General features: G+C 44.6%; 1 protein-coding gene across 1 annotated transcript in view; it reads right to left on the minus strand.

Annotated features, from left to right (window-relative positions):
- Positions 1-15707, minus strand: part of LOC137542172 (mucin-2-like) — a 48431-nt gene extending 32724 nt beyond the window's left edge. Inside the window, exons 1-3 of the mRNA XM_068263896.1 lie at positions 15584-15707; positions 4829-5546; positions 3165-3499 (exon numbers count right to left, since the gene is read on the minus strand). Of these exons, the coding sequence (XP_068119997.1) occupies positions 3165-3499; positions 4829-5546; positions 15584-15707 (1177 nt within the window). The remainder of the gene's footprint in view (positions 1-3164; positions 3500-4828; positions 5547-15583) is intronic.
- Positions 15708-16644: the final 937 nt, after the last annotated feature.

Consider the following 16644-nt stretch of genomic DNA (forward strand, 5'->3'; position numbering starts at 1 on the left):
CTACTACTACTACTACTACTACTTCTACTACCACTACCACTACTACTACTACTACTACTACTACTACTACTACTATGCCTACTATCACTACTACTACTAATACTACTACCGCTATGTCTATTACTACTACTACTTCTTCAATTACTACTACTACTACTACTACTACTACTACTACTACTACTACTACTACTACTACTACTACTACTACTACTACTACTACTACTACTACTACTACTACAAATACTACTACTATGTCTACTACTACTACTATGTCTACTCCCACTACTTTTTTATTATTAATACTGATAACTTCTATAAATTTAGTAAAACAATAAAGACAACTATAAAACTACTACTATCACTACTTTCTCTTCTGCAACTTCTTCTTCTACTACTATTACTAACTCTACTACTACCACAACATTTACTACTACTACTACTACCACTGCTACTGCTACTACTACTACTACTACTACTACTACTACTACTACTACTACTACTACTACTACTACTACTACTACTACTACTACTACTACTACTACTACCACCACCACCACTACTACTACTACTACTACAACTACTTTGTCTACTAATACTTTAATTATTACTATGTCTACAACTACTGTGTCTATACCACTAGTACATATTTGTGTACTTCCACTTCTTCTTCTTCTACTATTACTATTGAAACTTCTACAACCACTACTATGTCTGCTTTTTCTACTTTTTTCTACACCTACTATTAATAATAATATTAACTTCTATAAATCTAGTAAAACAATAAAGGCAACTATAACTGAACTACTGTGCATTCTAAGCAATAAATAAAATACTTACATGATGATAAAGCTGAAAAAGAGGGAAGAAAAAAAATAATATTCATTAGATTGGAAACAGCAGATTTTTTTTTGTTTACATTATTTCATCAACTCCTTCCATATTCACCACACACTCCCCTCCCCATCCTCACTTGCCACCCCCATCCTCACGTTACCCCCCCCCCCATCCTCACTCTCTCCACCCCATCCTCACTTCCCCCTCCCCATCCTCACTCTCTCCATCCCCATCCTCACTCTCCACCCCCATCCTCACTCTCCCCTCCCCATCCTCACTCTCTCCACCCCCATCCTCACTTTCCCCTCCCCATCCTCACTCTGCCCTTCCCATCCTCACTCTCCACCCCCATCCTCACTCTCCCCTCACCATCCTCACTCTCTCCACCCCCATCCTCACTTTCCCCTCCCCATCCTCACTCTCCCCTTCCCATCCTCACTCACACCTCCCCATCTTCACTCTCCACCCCCTTCCTCACTCACCCCTCCTCATCCTCACTCTCCATCCCCATCCTCACTCTCCCCTCCCCATCCTCACTCTCCACCCCCATCCTCACTCTCCCCTCACCATCCTCACTCTCTTCACTCCATCCTCACTTTCCCCTCCCCATCCTCACTCTCCCCTTCCCATCCTCACTCACACCTCCCCATCCTCACTCTCCACCCCCTTCCTCACTCACCCCTCCTCATCCTCACTCTCCATCCCCATCCTCACTCTCCCCTCCCCATCCTCACTCTCCACCCCCATCCTCACCCACCCCTCCCCATCTTCACTCTCCCCTGCCCCATGCTCACTCTCCCCTCCCCATCCTCACTCTCTCCCCTCCCCCAACATGCTCTCCCCTTGCCCATCCTTACTCTCTCCCCTCCCCATCCTCATGCTCCCCCCTTGCCCATCCTCATGCTCTCCCCTGCCCCATGCTCACTCTTCTCTCCCCCATCCTCAGTCTCTCCCTTCCCCCACCACGCTCTCCCCTTGGCCATCCTTACTCTCTCCCCTCTTCCACCGAGCTCTCCCCTTGCCCATCCTTCCTCTCTTCCCTCCCCATCCTTACTCTCCACCCCTCACTCTCCACCCTCACTTTCCCCATCGTCTTAACTCTCCCCATCCTCCCTCTTCTCTCCCCATCCTCACTCTCTCCCCTCTTCCACCGCACTCTCCCTTCCCCATCCTCACTCTCCACCCCTCACGCTTCCCATCCTCCTCACTCTCCCCATCCTCACTCTCCTCTCCCCATCCTCACTCTCTCCCCCACCGCACTCTCCCCTCCCCATCCTCACTCTTCCCTCCCTATTCTCATTCTCCTCCACCACATCCTCACTCTCTTGCCTCACCCATCTTCATCACACTTTCTCCTCACCATCCTCACTCTTCCCAGATATCAGCTAGCATGCTTTGAATAGGGATGGTCGGAATGCCAATTTCCGATTCCGCGGTAATTCCGCATTCCATCAGGTACCAATTACCAATTCTGCTTTCCGCTACCAATTACCGCACTCCGATGCAGAATTACCGCCAGAAATCGCGGAAATTCCGCCCAAATTTAACATCGATTTTCTCAAAAACTGTAAGGTATTTTTGAAAACCTTTTTTTGCATCTTGTTCAGAAGATTCTGTAAACCCTGAAAGTTTGGTGTTTCTAGGACTTACGGGGGCTTTGCTATTAACCGCTAAAGTTGGCGGATTTTTACTGTAATGTAAAATGCAGAAAATAGGCAGATGCAGATTTTCTGCATTTTACATTACAGTAAAAATCTGCCGAATTTAGCGGTTCATAGCAAAGCCCCCATAAGTCCTAGAAACGCCACATTTTCAGGGTTTATTAAACTGAATCTTGTGAACAATATGCAAAAAAAGTTTTCAAAAAGACCTTATAGTTTTTGAGAAATTCGATGTTAAAGTCGGGTGGAATTTCCACGATTTCCGGCAAAAATTTCCGCAATTTCCGTGGGAAATTCGCCTACGGCACTTGCATTACCGATTTCCGCATTCCGATGCGGAAATGCAATTTCCGGTCGGAATTTCGGAAATTGCATTTCCGCGGAATCCGAATGAGCATCCCTAGCTTTGAATGAGGTATCCAACCAGAGGCTGTTAAGGCCCGCCTTGATCTATCGTCAGGGCTGGATAACTCAGTTATAGTGCCCAATGTGTGCCATGTTACATACAGATCCTATAGCTACCTCTGGTAGGTAGAGGGTTAATATTTGCTGCAGGAGACAAGCTAAAACTGCTGTTAAGAGGATTGGTGAATATTTACATTTCCGAGCAGCTAGTTCTGTTTCTGATGGAAAAATCATGATTTTGTTTGAACATTATTGTAAAGTTACCTGTTGAAGATACAGCTGAAAAAGTTGTAGTTGAAGTAGTTGTTGGAGTAGTGGACATTGTGCTTGTAGGTGTAGTTTTTGTAGTTGTGGGAGTAGTGGTCGTTGTAGTTGTGGGAGTAGTGGTTGTAGTGCCTGTGGGAGTAGTGGTTGATGTAGTTGTCGGGGTTGTGGTTGTTGTAGTAACTGTGGGGGTAGTAGTGGTTGTTGGAGTTGTGGTTGTTGTAATAGTTGTGGGAGTAGTGGTTGTGGGAGTAGTGGTTGTAGTGGTTGTGGGAGTAGTGGTTGTTGTAATAGTTGTGGGAGTAGTAGTTGTTGTAGTAGTTGTGGGAGTAGTAGTTGTTGTAGTAGTTATGGGAGTAGTGGTTATTGTAGTAGTTGTGGGGGTAGTAGTTGTTGATGTAGTTGTGGGAGTAGTGGTTGTTGTAGTGGTTGTGGGAGTAGTGGTTGATGTAGTTGTGGGAGTCGTGGTTGATGTTGTTGTGGGAGTCGTGGTTGTTGATGTAGCTGTGGGAGTAGTAGTTGTTGATGTAGTTGTGGGAGTAGTAGTTGTTGATGTAGTTGTGGGAGTAATGGTTATTGTAGTAGAAGTGGGAGTAGTAGTTGCTGATGTCGTTGTGGGAGTAGATGTTGATCTTGAAGTAACAGTTGTTGTCATTGGGATATTGAGCACAGGGTCTAAAGGAAAAATAAAAACAACTTTCATTAAAGTTTTCAGGTGGCCCCATCCAAAGCCCCATATGTTGGAGTATTAACTGAAGTGGCATTCCTATAACCACCAATCAGATTCTAAGGAGAGATTAAACAATTCAAGTTGTTGTGATGTATCAGTATAGTGACTCACCTGTGCAGTACAGTGACTCACTTGAGCAGTATAGTGACACACCTGTGCAGTATAGTGACTCACCTGTGCAGTACAGTGGCTCACATGTGCAGTACAGTGACTCACCTGTGCTGTACAGTAACTCACCTGTGCAGTATAGTGACTCACCTGTGCAGTACAGTGACTCACTTGTGCAGTATAGTGACACACCTGTGCAGTACAGTGACTCACCTGTGCAGTACAGTGACTCACCTGTGCAGTATAGTGACTCACCTGTGCATTACAGAGACTCACCTGTGCAGTACAGTGACTCACCTGTGCAGTACAGTGACTCACCTGTGCTGTACAGAGACTCACCTGTGCAGAATAGTGCCTAACCTGTGCATTACAGAGACTCACCTGTGCAGTATAGTGATCCCCCCCGTGCAGTATAGTGATACACCTGTGCAGTACAGTGACTCACCTGTGCAGTATAGTGACTCACCTGTACAGTACAGTGACTCACCTGTGCAGTACATTTACTCACCTGTGCAGTACAGAGACTCACCTGTGCAGTATAGTGACTTATCTGTGCAATATAGTGACTCACCTGTGCGGTAGTGACTCTCCTGTGCAGTACAGTTAACCACCTGTGCAGTACAGTGACTCACCTGTGCAGTATAGTGAATCACTTGTGCAGTATACTGAATCACCTGTGCAGTATAGTGACTCTCCTGTGCAGTACAGTGACTCACCTGTGCCCTACAGTGACTTACCTGTGCAGTACAGTGACCCACCTGTGCCCTACAGTGACTCACCTGTGCAGTATAGTGACTCACCTGTGCAGTATATTGACTCACCTGTGCAGTAGACATCAAATTTGAGGGATCCAGTGAATTTGTAGACGTAATGTCCCCCAGGACAGGCTTTCACAAGAATATTTGGCCCATTGTAACATCCGGAGGCCACACTGTTAATTAGCAGAGGCACAATCTGGATCCCATCTCCAATCTTTGGGTGGATTCCTCCTAGTGTGTATGGTTCCAGGGATCCACACTTCAGAGGTCCCACACACCCTTCCTTCAGGCTGGATCCAGTGCCAACATAACGGTACCAACCACAGAGGTTCCGGTCAGTGGGGAATCTTCCGGTGGAGTTGATGTTGGCCAGCCGGTTGGCTCCATTGACCTGCTGGTAGTTATAACAAGGGTCCGCACACTGAGCTTCCCCACTGATCCTCAGACAGTCCTGGTCATTGGTGCAGGGGCTGGCTTCTGTTCCACCACATGGGGCATTCCTGTTTCTATTACACACGTAGATGCCGTTCCTGTTGACACAGGTGTCTGTTGGAGAACACTTGTTCAGTGTAGGGCTGGCACACTCATTGATGTCCGCACATAGCTTCTGCTTTGTATCCCAGGTGTAGCCATCAGGACAGCATGGACGGGTGTCACAGAACGCCATAAGTGTGCAGTTCCAGCCATTGCCCACATATCCAGGCTTGCAGGAACACGACACGTAGCCTGACTTGGCAGCACAGTTGGCGGTTGTTGTAGAGTTGCAATCACTGCAGGATTTGGCATCTGTACAAATCCAGAAAAAAAAGACATTTAAATAAAATGGATACATTTCAGTAATAACACAATGGATCCAATCAATATCTATAAATACTAGTCATCTATAATTTGAATTAGATCTTTTTATTTGCAGACTCTCAGTTGAATTGAAAATCTTTATTGGCCCAGAATGGGAAACAGACTTTATCAGCAAGCTCTTCGAGTTGGGCCTTACAGAGGACCTGTAGAAAAATAACTTAATTAGAAAAATGGCTTATTATTTTCAACTGGTAGACGTAAGCCCGTTTAAAAATAGGTCTGTGTTGAAACCCCGCCTCCATTCTCTCCCTTTCCTTCCCTCTCATTCTCCCTGTGACTGCCGCCACTGCCGCACAGTCACTGTGCATGTGACCGCCCGCCCTGCACATGCGCAGTAGCGCAAAACATGTGTCACACACACAGGGAGTGCAGAGATGGGACACAGAGACAGAGGATATTCTTTCATAGATTATTCAGTAAGTGTTGCACATTGTAGGATCTTTCCTCTCCCTGATTTACGTTCTGAAATATATCACTGGTGGTGACGCCTTTAGATCTGTCAGGTGATTTGTACGGAATATTTGTTAGTACTGAGAGTTCTATGCACAGATGGAGATGTTGCTTGCTTGACAGTTGGAAAAAGATGTTACTTCCCACAATGCAATGAGGTTTCCAGACAGCAAACTGTCAGACCATGGTCATGACATCACACTGTGGGAGGGGTTTCACCACAATATCATCCATGCACACCGACTTGAGGATCTATTGGAGAAAAGGAATAGATTTCTCATGGGAAAGGGGTATCAGCTACTGATTGGGATGAAGTTCAGTCCTTGTTTACAGGTCCTCTTTAAGTTCACATTATGATTTGCATTGAAGGAGGAGACGTGAAGGGAAAGAGCAGTAAGAGGAACAGTTAGACAAAAATAAAATAAAAAGGGAAACAGGTATGCAAGCAAGCATTCCTAATTATGGACGTGATTTATGCTAATTGTGTCTTCCATCTCGCATTGTACGAAGAAACGACTGAGTTCTACATCTAAAAGATCTGAGAGTCTATTTTGCCAATCGGCGACATCTGGAACTGCTTTCGTTCTCCGTCTTTCATTAAAGGACAAATACAGACAAGAAGGTCCACACAACTCTCAGAATAGTTGTATTCAGGTCATATCACAACACAGTAAAATGAGCATGTCTTAGTGGCTAAGATTACCCACTTGCCGACCGCCCACAGCCGATTGGCGGCGGCAAAGTGGTGCACAGAATGACCGCAATACGCCCATCGGTGGTCGCTCATTCTGCGCTCTCTGGCCGGGGATCGCGCGCTCATTGCGCGCGCATCCACCGGCAATAGGCTCCGCCCACCCGTGACGTCAACCCGCCGGCCGTTCAGAAGCTCCGGCGGGTTGTTAACCCACAGATCGCCACATAGTAAGCGTATAATACGCTTTGTATTGTATACAAAGCGTATTATACAGGCTGCCTCCTGCCCTGGTGGTCCCAGTGATCGAGGGACCACCAGGGCAGGCTGCAGCCCTCCCTGTCTGCACCCAAACACACTGATCTGCCCCCCCTGCCCTTTGATTACCCACAGCACTCCTCAGCCCCCCCCCCCCGTCCACCCCCCAGACCCTTGTTTGCACCCAATCAGCCCTCTAATCACCCATCAATCACTCCCTGTCACTATCTGTCAGAGATATATTATAGATTAGGTCCCAAACTGCCCCCTGGGGGCTCCTGATCACCCCCCCCCCACACCCTCAGATCCTCCCCAGACCCCCCCCCCCCCCTGTGTACTGTATACATATATTCTTCCCTGTAATCACCCACTGATCACCTGTCAATCACCTGTCAATCACCCCCTGTCACCACCTGTCGCTAACACCCATTAGATCAGACCCTAACCTGCCCCTTGCGGGCACCTGATCACCCGCTTTGCACCCTCAAATCGCCCGCAGACCGCCCTCAGATTGCCTCCGAAGTGCATTGTTTACATCTGTTCTCCCCTCTAATCACCCACTAATCACCCATCAATCTCCCCGTCACCACCTGTCACTGCTACCCATCAGATCAGGCCCTAATCTGCCCCTTGCGGGCACCAAATCACCTGCCCACACCCTCAGAATGCCCTCAGACCCCCCCTTATCAATTTGCCAGTGCATTGCTTGCATATATTCTCTGCTGTAATCACCTACTGATCACCTATCAATCACCCCGTCACCCCCTGTCACCACCTGTCACTGCTACCCATCAGATCAGACCCTCATCTGCCCCTTACGGGCACCCAATCACCCGCCCACACCCTCAGGACGCCCTCAGACCCCAGCCCCTGATTACCTTGCCAGTGCATTTCTTGCATCTATTCTCCCCTCTAATCACACCCCGATCACCTATCAATCACCCCGTCACCGTCTGTCACCACCTGTCACTGCTACCCATCAGATCAGACCCTAAACTGCCTCCTGCAGGCACCCAAACACCCACCCACACCCTCAGATCACCCTCAGACCCCGCCTGAACACCTCTCCAGTGCATTATTTACATCTGTTCTCCCCTATAATCACCCATACATCACCCATAAATCACCCCGTCACTGCTACCCATCATACCCATCAGATCAGACCCTCATCTGCCCCTTTGCAGGCACCCAATCACCCGCCCACACCCTCGGATCGCCCTCAGACCCCCCCCATCACCTCCCCAGTGCATTGCTTGCATCTATTCCCCCTCTAATCACAACTCCATCAATCACCTCCTGTTACCCCCTAGCACACCTACCCATCAGATCAGGCCCTAATTTGCCCCTTGCGGGCACCTGATCACCCACTCCGCACCCTCATATCGCCCGCAGACCTCCCTCAGATCGCCTCTGAAGTGCATTGTTTACCTCTGTTCTTCCTTCTAATCACCCACTAATCACTCATCAATCTCCCCGTCACCACCTGTCACTGCTACCCATCATATCAAGCCCTAATCTGCCCCTTGCGGGCACCCAATCACCTGCCCACACCCTCAGAATGCCCTCAGACCCCCCCTTATCAATTTGCCAGTGCATTGCTTGCACATATTCTCTGCTGTAATCACCTACTGATCACCTATCAATCACCCCGTCACCCCCTGTCACCACCTGTCACTGCTACTCATCAGATCAGACCCTCATCTGCCCCTTACGGACACCCAATCACCGGCCCACACCCTCAGGATGCCCTCAGACCCCAGCCCTGATCACCTCGCCAGTGCATTTCTTGCCTCTATTCTCCCCTTTAATCACACCCTGATTACCTATCAATCACTCCGTCACCGCCTGTCACCACCTGTCACTGCTACCCATCAGATCGGACCATAAACTGCCTCCTGCAGACACCCAAACACCCACCCACACCCTCAGATCACCCTCAGACCCCGCCTGAACACCTCTCCAGTGCATTATTTACATCTGTTCTGCCCTATAATCACCCATACATCACCCATAAATCACCCCGTCACTGCTACCCATCATACCCATCAGATCAGACCCTCATCTGCCCCTTTGCATGCACCCAATCACCCGCCCACACCCCTGGATTGCCCTCAGACCCCCCCCCCCCCCCATCACCTCCCCAGTGCATTGCTTGCATTTATTCCCCCCTCTAATCACAACTCCATCAATCACCTCCTGTTACCCCCTAGCACACCTACCCATCAGATCAGGCCCTAATTTGCCCCGTGTGGGCTCCTGATCACGCGGCCAAACCCTCAGATCCCCCTCAGACCCCCTTCCGATCACCTCCCCAGTGCATTGATTGCATCTATTCTCCCCTCTAATCACCCCCTGAGACATCCATCAATCACCTCCTGTCACCCCTAGCACTCCTATCCATCAGATCAGGCCCTAATCTGCCCCCTGGGGGCTTCTGATCACCCGGCCAAGCCCTCACCCGCCCCACCGCAGTGACAGTAATTTTTTTTTTCTGATCACTGCTGGTCTCTACGACCTAATTGTCGCTGAGACCAACTGTTATGCTACACAATACGCAACCACCAATCCAAGAAGCTACCATGCCCAGCCTTTTCGGTGGAAACCACTCCAAGTTTCCGAACATAACATTTTTTGGGGCCTTCTCCTTAACATGGGTCTAGTCAAAAAGAATGAATTGCGGTCTTATTGGTCTACACACCCAATACATCACATGCCCATGTACTCTGCTGCCATGTCCAGGTCACGATTTGAGAACATCCTGCGCTTCCTGCACTTCAGTGCCAATACAACCTGTCATCTAAGAGGCCACCCTGCTTATGACCGGATCCACAAAATCCGGCCCCTCATAGACCACCTGTCATCAAAATTTGCAGATACTTATACCCCTGAACAGGCATTTTGAGGCATTTGGTTTCCAGACTACTCCTCATGGGTTTGGGCCCCTAAAATGCCAGGGCAGTATAGGAACCCCACAAGTGACCCCATTTTAGAAAGAAGACACCCCAAGGTATTCCGTTAGGTGTATGATGAATTCATAGAAGATTTTATTTTTTGTCACAAGTTAGAGTAAAATGACACTTTATGAAGAAAAAAAAAACAATAAAAATCTATTTCCGCTAACTTGTGAAAAAAAATAAAATCTTCTATGAACTCACCATACAATTAAAATATTTTGATTTTTTTTTACACACAATTGTCCATTTACAGAGATATTTCTCCCACCCAGCATGGGTATGTGTAAAAATACACCCCAAAACACATTATACTACTTCTCCTAAGTACAGTGATACCACATGTGTGGCACTTTTTTTGCAGCATAAGGGGCCCAAAGGTAATTTTGAGGCATTTGGTTTATAGACTCCTCCTCACGGTTTAGGGACCCTAAAATGCCAGGGCAGTATAGGAACCCCACAAGTGACCCCATTTTAGAAAGAAGAAACCCTAAGGTTTTAGTTACTTAGTTACTTTAGTTACTCCGTTAGTAGTATGGGGAGTTCATGGAAGATTTTCTTTTTTGTCACAATTTAGCGGAAATTGATTTTTATAGTTTTTTTCACAAAGTGTTATTTTCATCTAACTTGTGAAAAAAATAAAATCTTCTATGAACTCCCCATACTACTAACAGAATACCTTGAGGTGTCTTCTTTCTAAAATTGAGTCACTTGTGGGGTTCCTATACTGCCCTGGCATTTTAGGGGCCCTAAACCGTGAGGAGTAGTCTAGAAACCAAATGCTTCAAAATGACCTGTGAAATCCTAAAGGTACTCATTGGACGTTGTGCCTAGGCTGCAAAAAAAGTGCCACACATGTGGTATCTCCATACTCAGGAGACGTAGTATAATGTGTTTTGGGTTGTATTTTTACACATACCCATGCTGGGTGGGAGAAATATCTCTGTAAATTACATTTTTTTTTTTTTTACACACAATTGTCCATTTACAGAAATATTTCTCCCACCCAGCATGGTTATGTGTAAAAATACACCCTCAAAACACATTATACTACTTCTCCTGAGTACGGCGATACCACATGTGTGACACTTTTTTGCAGCCTAAGTGCGCTAAGGGGCCCAAAGTCTTATGAGCCCCTTTAGGCTTTATAGGGGTGCTTACAATTTAGCACCCCCCAAAATGCCAGGACAGTAAACACACCCCACAAATGACCCCATTTTGGAAAGTAGACACCCCAAAGTATTCAGAGAGGGGCATGAGGAGTCCATGGCAGATTTCATTTTTTTTTTTGACACAAGTTAGCAGAAATGGAAACTTAATTTTGTCACAAAGTGTCATTTTCCGCTAACTTGTGACAAAAAATAAAATCTTCTATGAACTCACTATGCCTCTCAGTAAATACTTTTGGGTGTCTTCTTTCCAAAATGTGGTCATTTGGGGGGTATTTATACTATCCTGGAATTCTAGCACCTCATGAAACATGACAGGTGGTCAGAAAAGTCAGAGATGCTCCAAAATGGGAAAATTCACTTTTGGCACCATAGCTTGTAAGCGCTATAACTTTTACCCAAACCAATAAATATACAGGTTTTTTTTTATCAAAGACATGTAGCACAATAAATTTGGACAAAAATGTATACAAAAAATTTACTTTATTTGAAAAATGTCAGCACAGAAAGTAAGGAAAAAAAATCATTTTTTTGACCAAATTCGTCTTTTTTGATGAATATAATAAAAACTAAAAATTGCAGCAGCAATCAAATAGCACCAAAAGAAAGCTGTATTAGTGACAAGAAAAGAAGGTAAAATTCATTTAGGTGGTAGGTTGTATGACCGAGCAATAAACCGTAAAAGCTGCAGTGGTCTGAATAGAAAAAAAAGCTCTGGTCCTTAAGAGGTGAAAAGCCGTATGCTCATTTTACTGTGTTGGGATATGTGCTGAATAAAACTATTGTGATGAGATGTTGTGTGGACCTTCTTGTCTATATCTGTCCCATTATGGCCAGGCTGCCCTTGTTCCAGCACTGTCTCACCTGTGGAGTGTAGCGGTATTACCTCCTATTTTTGTATATATATATATATATATATATATATATATATATATATATATATATATATATATATATATATATATATATATATATATATATATATATATATAATCAAATTTAAAACACAAGTGTACACATACGAAAAAGAAGTATGTTTCTTTCAGAGTAAAATGATCCATCAATGACTTTTCTCCTATGTTGTTGTCACTTACAGTTAGTAGTAGAAATCTGACAGAACCGACAGACTTCAGACTAACCCATCTCCTCATGGGATATTTTCAGGGATTTCTATATTTTCAACAGCACGTAGTGAACGTCAGTTGCTCCGTCCAACTGACAATAAAGTACGCAACGAGCAGAGAGGCTGGCCAGCATCTTTTGTATAAATCCTTTTGAAGGAGTGGCTTTGCTGAGAATCCCCCATGAAGAGATGGACTAGTTCAAAACCTGTCAGTTCTGCTGGTTTCTACTACCTACTGTAAGTGACAGCAACATAGGAGAAAAGTCATGTATGGCTCATTTTACTCTGGAAGAAACATACTTCTTATTTGTATGTGTTGATATGTATTTTTTAATTTTACACTTTTTTGTGATAATGGCCCTTTAACCTATTTTGGTTCCTGGACGTAGAAACTACGTCCAGGAACCATGCGTGCTCCCGCGGCTGATTGTGCGCATGCACGCTCGCTCCCGGCCCGCGGTTCGTTAGCCAGGCAATCAGTGAATCGGGCTATGGTGCCCGATCACTGATTCCTCTCCCCCGCTGAAAAAGCGACAGCTTCTCTTGGAAGCTTCGCCTTTTCTGGCTGTCACCTCCCCCATGCGTCGCTCTAAGCGTATTACGCTTAGAGTGACGTCATGTAAACAAACTCATGGCCTCCATCTTGTGGCAAAAAAGTAAAACTACAAATAAAAGTAAAAAAAATAAATAAAATAAAAACACATTTACATTATAAACCTATAGTTTACATCCCACCCTCCCAAAACTACCCAAATTAAATGTTTAATATAAAAAAACAAACAAAACATTATAATAATAAAAAAAAAACATGTAAATATTTACCTAAGGGTCTAAACTTTTTAAATATCAATGTAAAGATGATATATTTCTACATTTTTTTATTTTAAACTTGTAAATAGTGATGGATGCAAAACGGAAAAAATGCACCTTTATTTCCAAATAAAATATTGTCGCCATACATTGTGATAGGGACATAATTTTAACGGTGTAATTACCGGGACATATGGGCAAATACAATACGTGAGTTTTAATTATGGAGGCATGTATTATTTTAAAACTATAATGGCTGAAAACTGAGAAATAATGATTTTTTCAGTTTTTTTCTTATTCTTCCTGTTAAAATGCATTTACAGTAAAGTGGCTCTTAGCAAAATGTACCCCCCAAAGAAAGCCTAATTGGTGGCGGAAAAAAAAAGATATTGATCAGTTAATTGTGATAAGTAGTGATAAAGTTATAGGCTAATGAATGGGAGGTGAACATTTCTGAAGTGAAAACGATGGAACGCAAATGGGTTAATCAGTTTTTTTTTCTGTAAAGCTGCCAATATACAGGAGATGGTCAATGGATTGCTACTGGTGATACTGAGGAGCCACATATATTCCCTTAGTACAAAGCTTTCAGTTGAAGCCCAACTTAGGGTGGTCCCGGGATCTTTCCAAACGTTTTCAATGGGGGGCAAGCCCATCATATGTGACCATACACCTCTACATCCTGCAGAGGGCAGCAAACAGTCAACAAGCGGAGCCTGAGGCCAGGGACTTGACATGACCCAGCAGCGTTCACACTGCTCCCACTCTGCAACAAACAGTCAGCAAGGGGAGCCTGAGGCCAGAGACTTGACATGACCCAGCAGCGTTCACACTGCTCCCACTCTGCAACAAACAGTCAGCAAGCGGAGCCTGAGGCCAGGGACTTGACACACACAGGGTTGAGAAATAAGCCACATACCCACGCTCAACAAAAGTCTTTTAAAATGCACAATTATATTAACAACTTGAAGAAGTTGGACAACTTTTGTCAAGACGACAAAGCGTTGTCACTGATAAGAGGCGACCGACAACTGATAATAAGACACAGCTAAAGTCAATCCAACATTTAATGGGATCTGTTGTTTTTTTCATGTGGGCTGGGTTCACACATGAAAAGGTGTCCAGTCCTCGTCCTGTCAGCTTTTGACAGTTGGCATCATTTTTGTGTGTGTTTCTAGACCTGTTCAAATGCTTTCCTTGCGTTGAAAGACATCCATGGCTACAATTACTAGGTAATGCCTAATGATGTTGATCCAGGGATTTTATCTGATTGCCATCTGGAGTCGGGAAGGAATTTTTCCCTTTAGGGGCTAATTGGACCATGCCTTATGGGGGTTTTTTCGCCTTCCTCTGGATCAACAGGGATATGTGAGGGAGCAGGCTGGTGTTGTACTTTGTACTGGTTGAACTCGATGGACGTATGTCTTTTTTCAACCAAAATAACTATGTAACTATGTAACACATAAATCACAAAGTAAGGACACCAGGAGCCAAATATAGTGTAGTATGTACTGGTAGTAGAAATGAAGTATGATAGCGTAATAAGCTATACTCCCAAAGCAGGGTTACCTCAAAGGCAACCACTGTATAGGCAGGTGGGGAGATTAGACCTGACCCCACTCAGGATTAAGAAGGTGCTCTCCGTAGATGAGTAGCCTGGCTCTTCTACTGACCATATATGCTATTGCTTTTTAGATTCTGTTATTCTTTTGGTGCCTCTGTATCCATACTACTCACACATACATCTCTACACTTCTAGTCTAGTCCTGTCCTGTCAGTTTTGTATCAGTTTTCTATGGCTGTGTGTTCACAGATAATAGGTGTACATTTCAGGTTCAGTCAGGTAAAACCGATAGAAAGCTGATGGAAAACTGACAGGATTGGACTGGAACGGCAATGTACAGATTTATGTTTGAACCAAGCCTTACAAAAATAAATTTATCAATATGTTACTCCGAAAAAAGATATGTTACTGTCTTTATTGAAGGTTTAGCCACATGGAACAATGCATTTCACATTGGTGCATCCATGCCTTATCATGTTCACAAACATACAATGCTTCAGAATGATGTAAATAGTTTCCTGGTTTGGGCATCCAATTGAAAACCCGGAAGTGACTTGATGTATGGGCGGAAATGATGCATTTGTGTCACTGTATTGGCAGAAGTAGGACGCTCACAGCTAGATTGTGGAAATCCGCTTAAAGTGTGGAAATACTCTCAAAACAGGAAATATAATGTGAAAGTCACATCTGCTTTGATATATAGTGAAAACATTGGAGAATCCATAGGCAGAGGTTACGTTCTTTAGTCAGGGTCAGAAGTGACTTCTGCCCTCAAGTGACATTGGCATCACTTGACACCAAGATCGCAGATGCTACTTTTGCATTTTGAGCGGATTTCTGCACTTTAAGCTTTCCACACGTATCCTACTATTGCTTCTGATGGTCCTTGGTGTGTTGTACAGAAACCCTTAGAGCAACTCTGAAGCGAGACAAAGACTGACATACTTACCTAATACAGAAGGTTCTGCATCTAATAGAGCCTTCCTGGCCCGGTCTATGTGTCCTGGTTCCACCGCTGTCCCTCCAGTCATATAATGTTCCACACAGGTTATTCCCCCCGCACATTTCCTCATTAATCCCCAGATACCATCCCACTTAGGGCTTGATTCACAAAACAGTGCTAACTGTTAGCACGGCTGTTAGCACTTTTTTTTGCTCGTTTTACCACGTTTTCGTGTGAAAAAAACAACGATTTTCTTGCGCAAAATTCATGTTCACGCGTTAACGCAATTTATTTGCGGGTTCGCATGATAAAGCAATTTTATCGCACAAAAAATTCACGTTAATGCGCGAACGCAAATTTTGCTAAGTGTTAGCACGCTGTGCTTCGCGTGAAATTTTACGTGAAAAAAAATGATTTTCACTAACACTTACCACCATTTTGTGAATCACGCCCATAGAAGCTTATCTCCTCCTCTAGTCTGGTCTCTTCCTCACACTTTTGCCACAACAATAATAATAATAATCATCATCAGATTCATAATATCATCGTCGTCAATCATAATCATTTGGTTCTACAAGAACAGAAAGAGTGACATACTTACATAAGGTGAGACCTGGAAGAGAGAAAAAATAAGAAATTGGTTAGATTTGAACATTTTGTTACTCATTCTCCCCCATTCCCCCATATCATATCATCCTCTTATACTGGCCAAGAGAAACACAAGAGCTTAGAGATGTCCCAACTGATCAGGGAATGATGATTGTGACTGAGAAATCCACCAGAATCATCAAGGATAGGATTGGTCTACCCATACCAGCATGCAAGCAGACAATGTATGCATTCAATGTGAAATTTAGATTAGCAGAATACATTTTCATCCAACCAGCCATTCTACAAACTATTAGAGCTTCAAACTCGCTCACACCATGACAATTATGGGCTGTGGTGGGATAAGGAGACCTACAGCTTGGAGCCTGGCTGGTAGGGCTTCCAGAAGCATTCAGAAGAGCTAGAACTTCAAACTCGCTCACATGGTTGTAATTATGGGCTGTGGTGGGATAAGGAGA

This window comes from Hyperolius riggenbachi, chromosome 2 (assembly GCF_040937935.1).
Source record: "Hyperolius riggenbachi isolate aHypRig1 chromosome 2, aHypRig1.pri, whole genome shotgun sequence".
NCBI lineage: Eukaryota > Metazoa > Chordata > Amphibia > Anura > Hyperoliidae > Hyperolius > Hyperolius riggenbachi.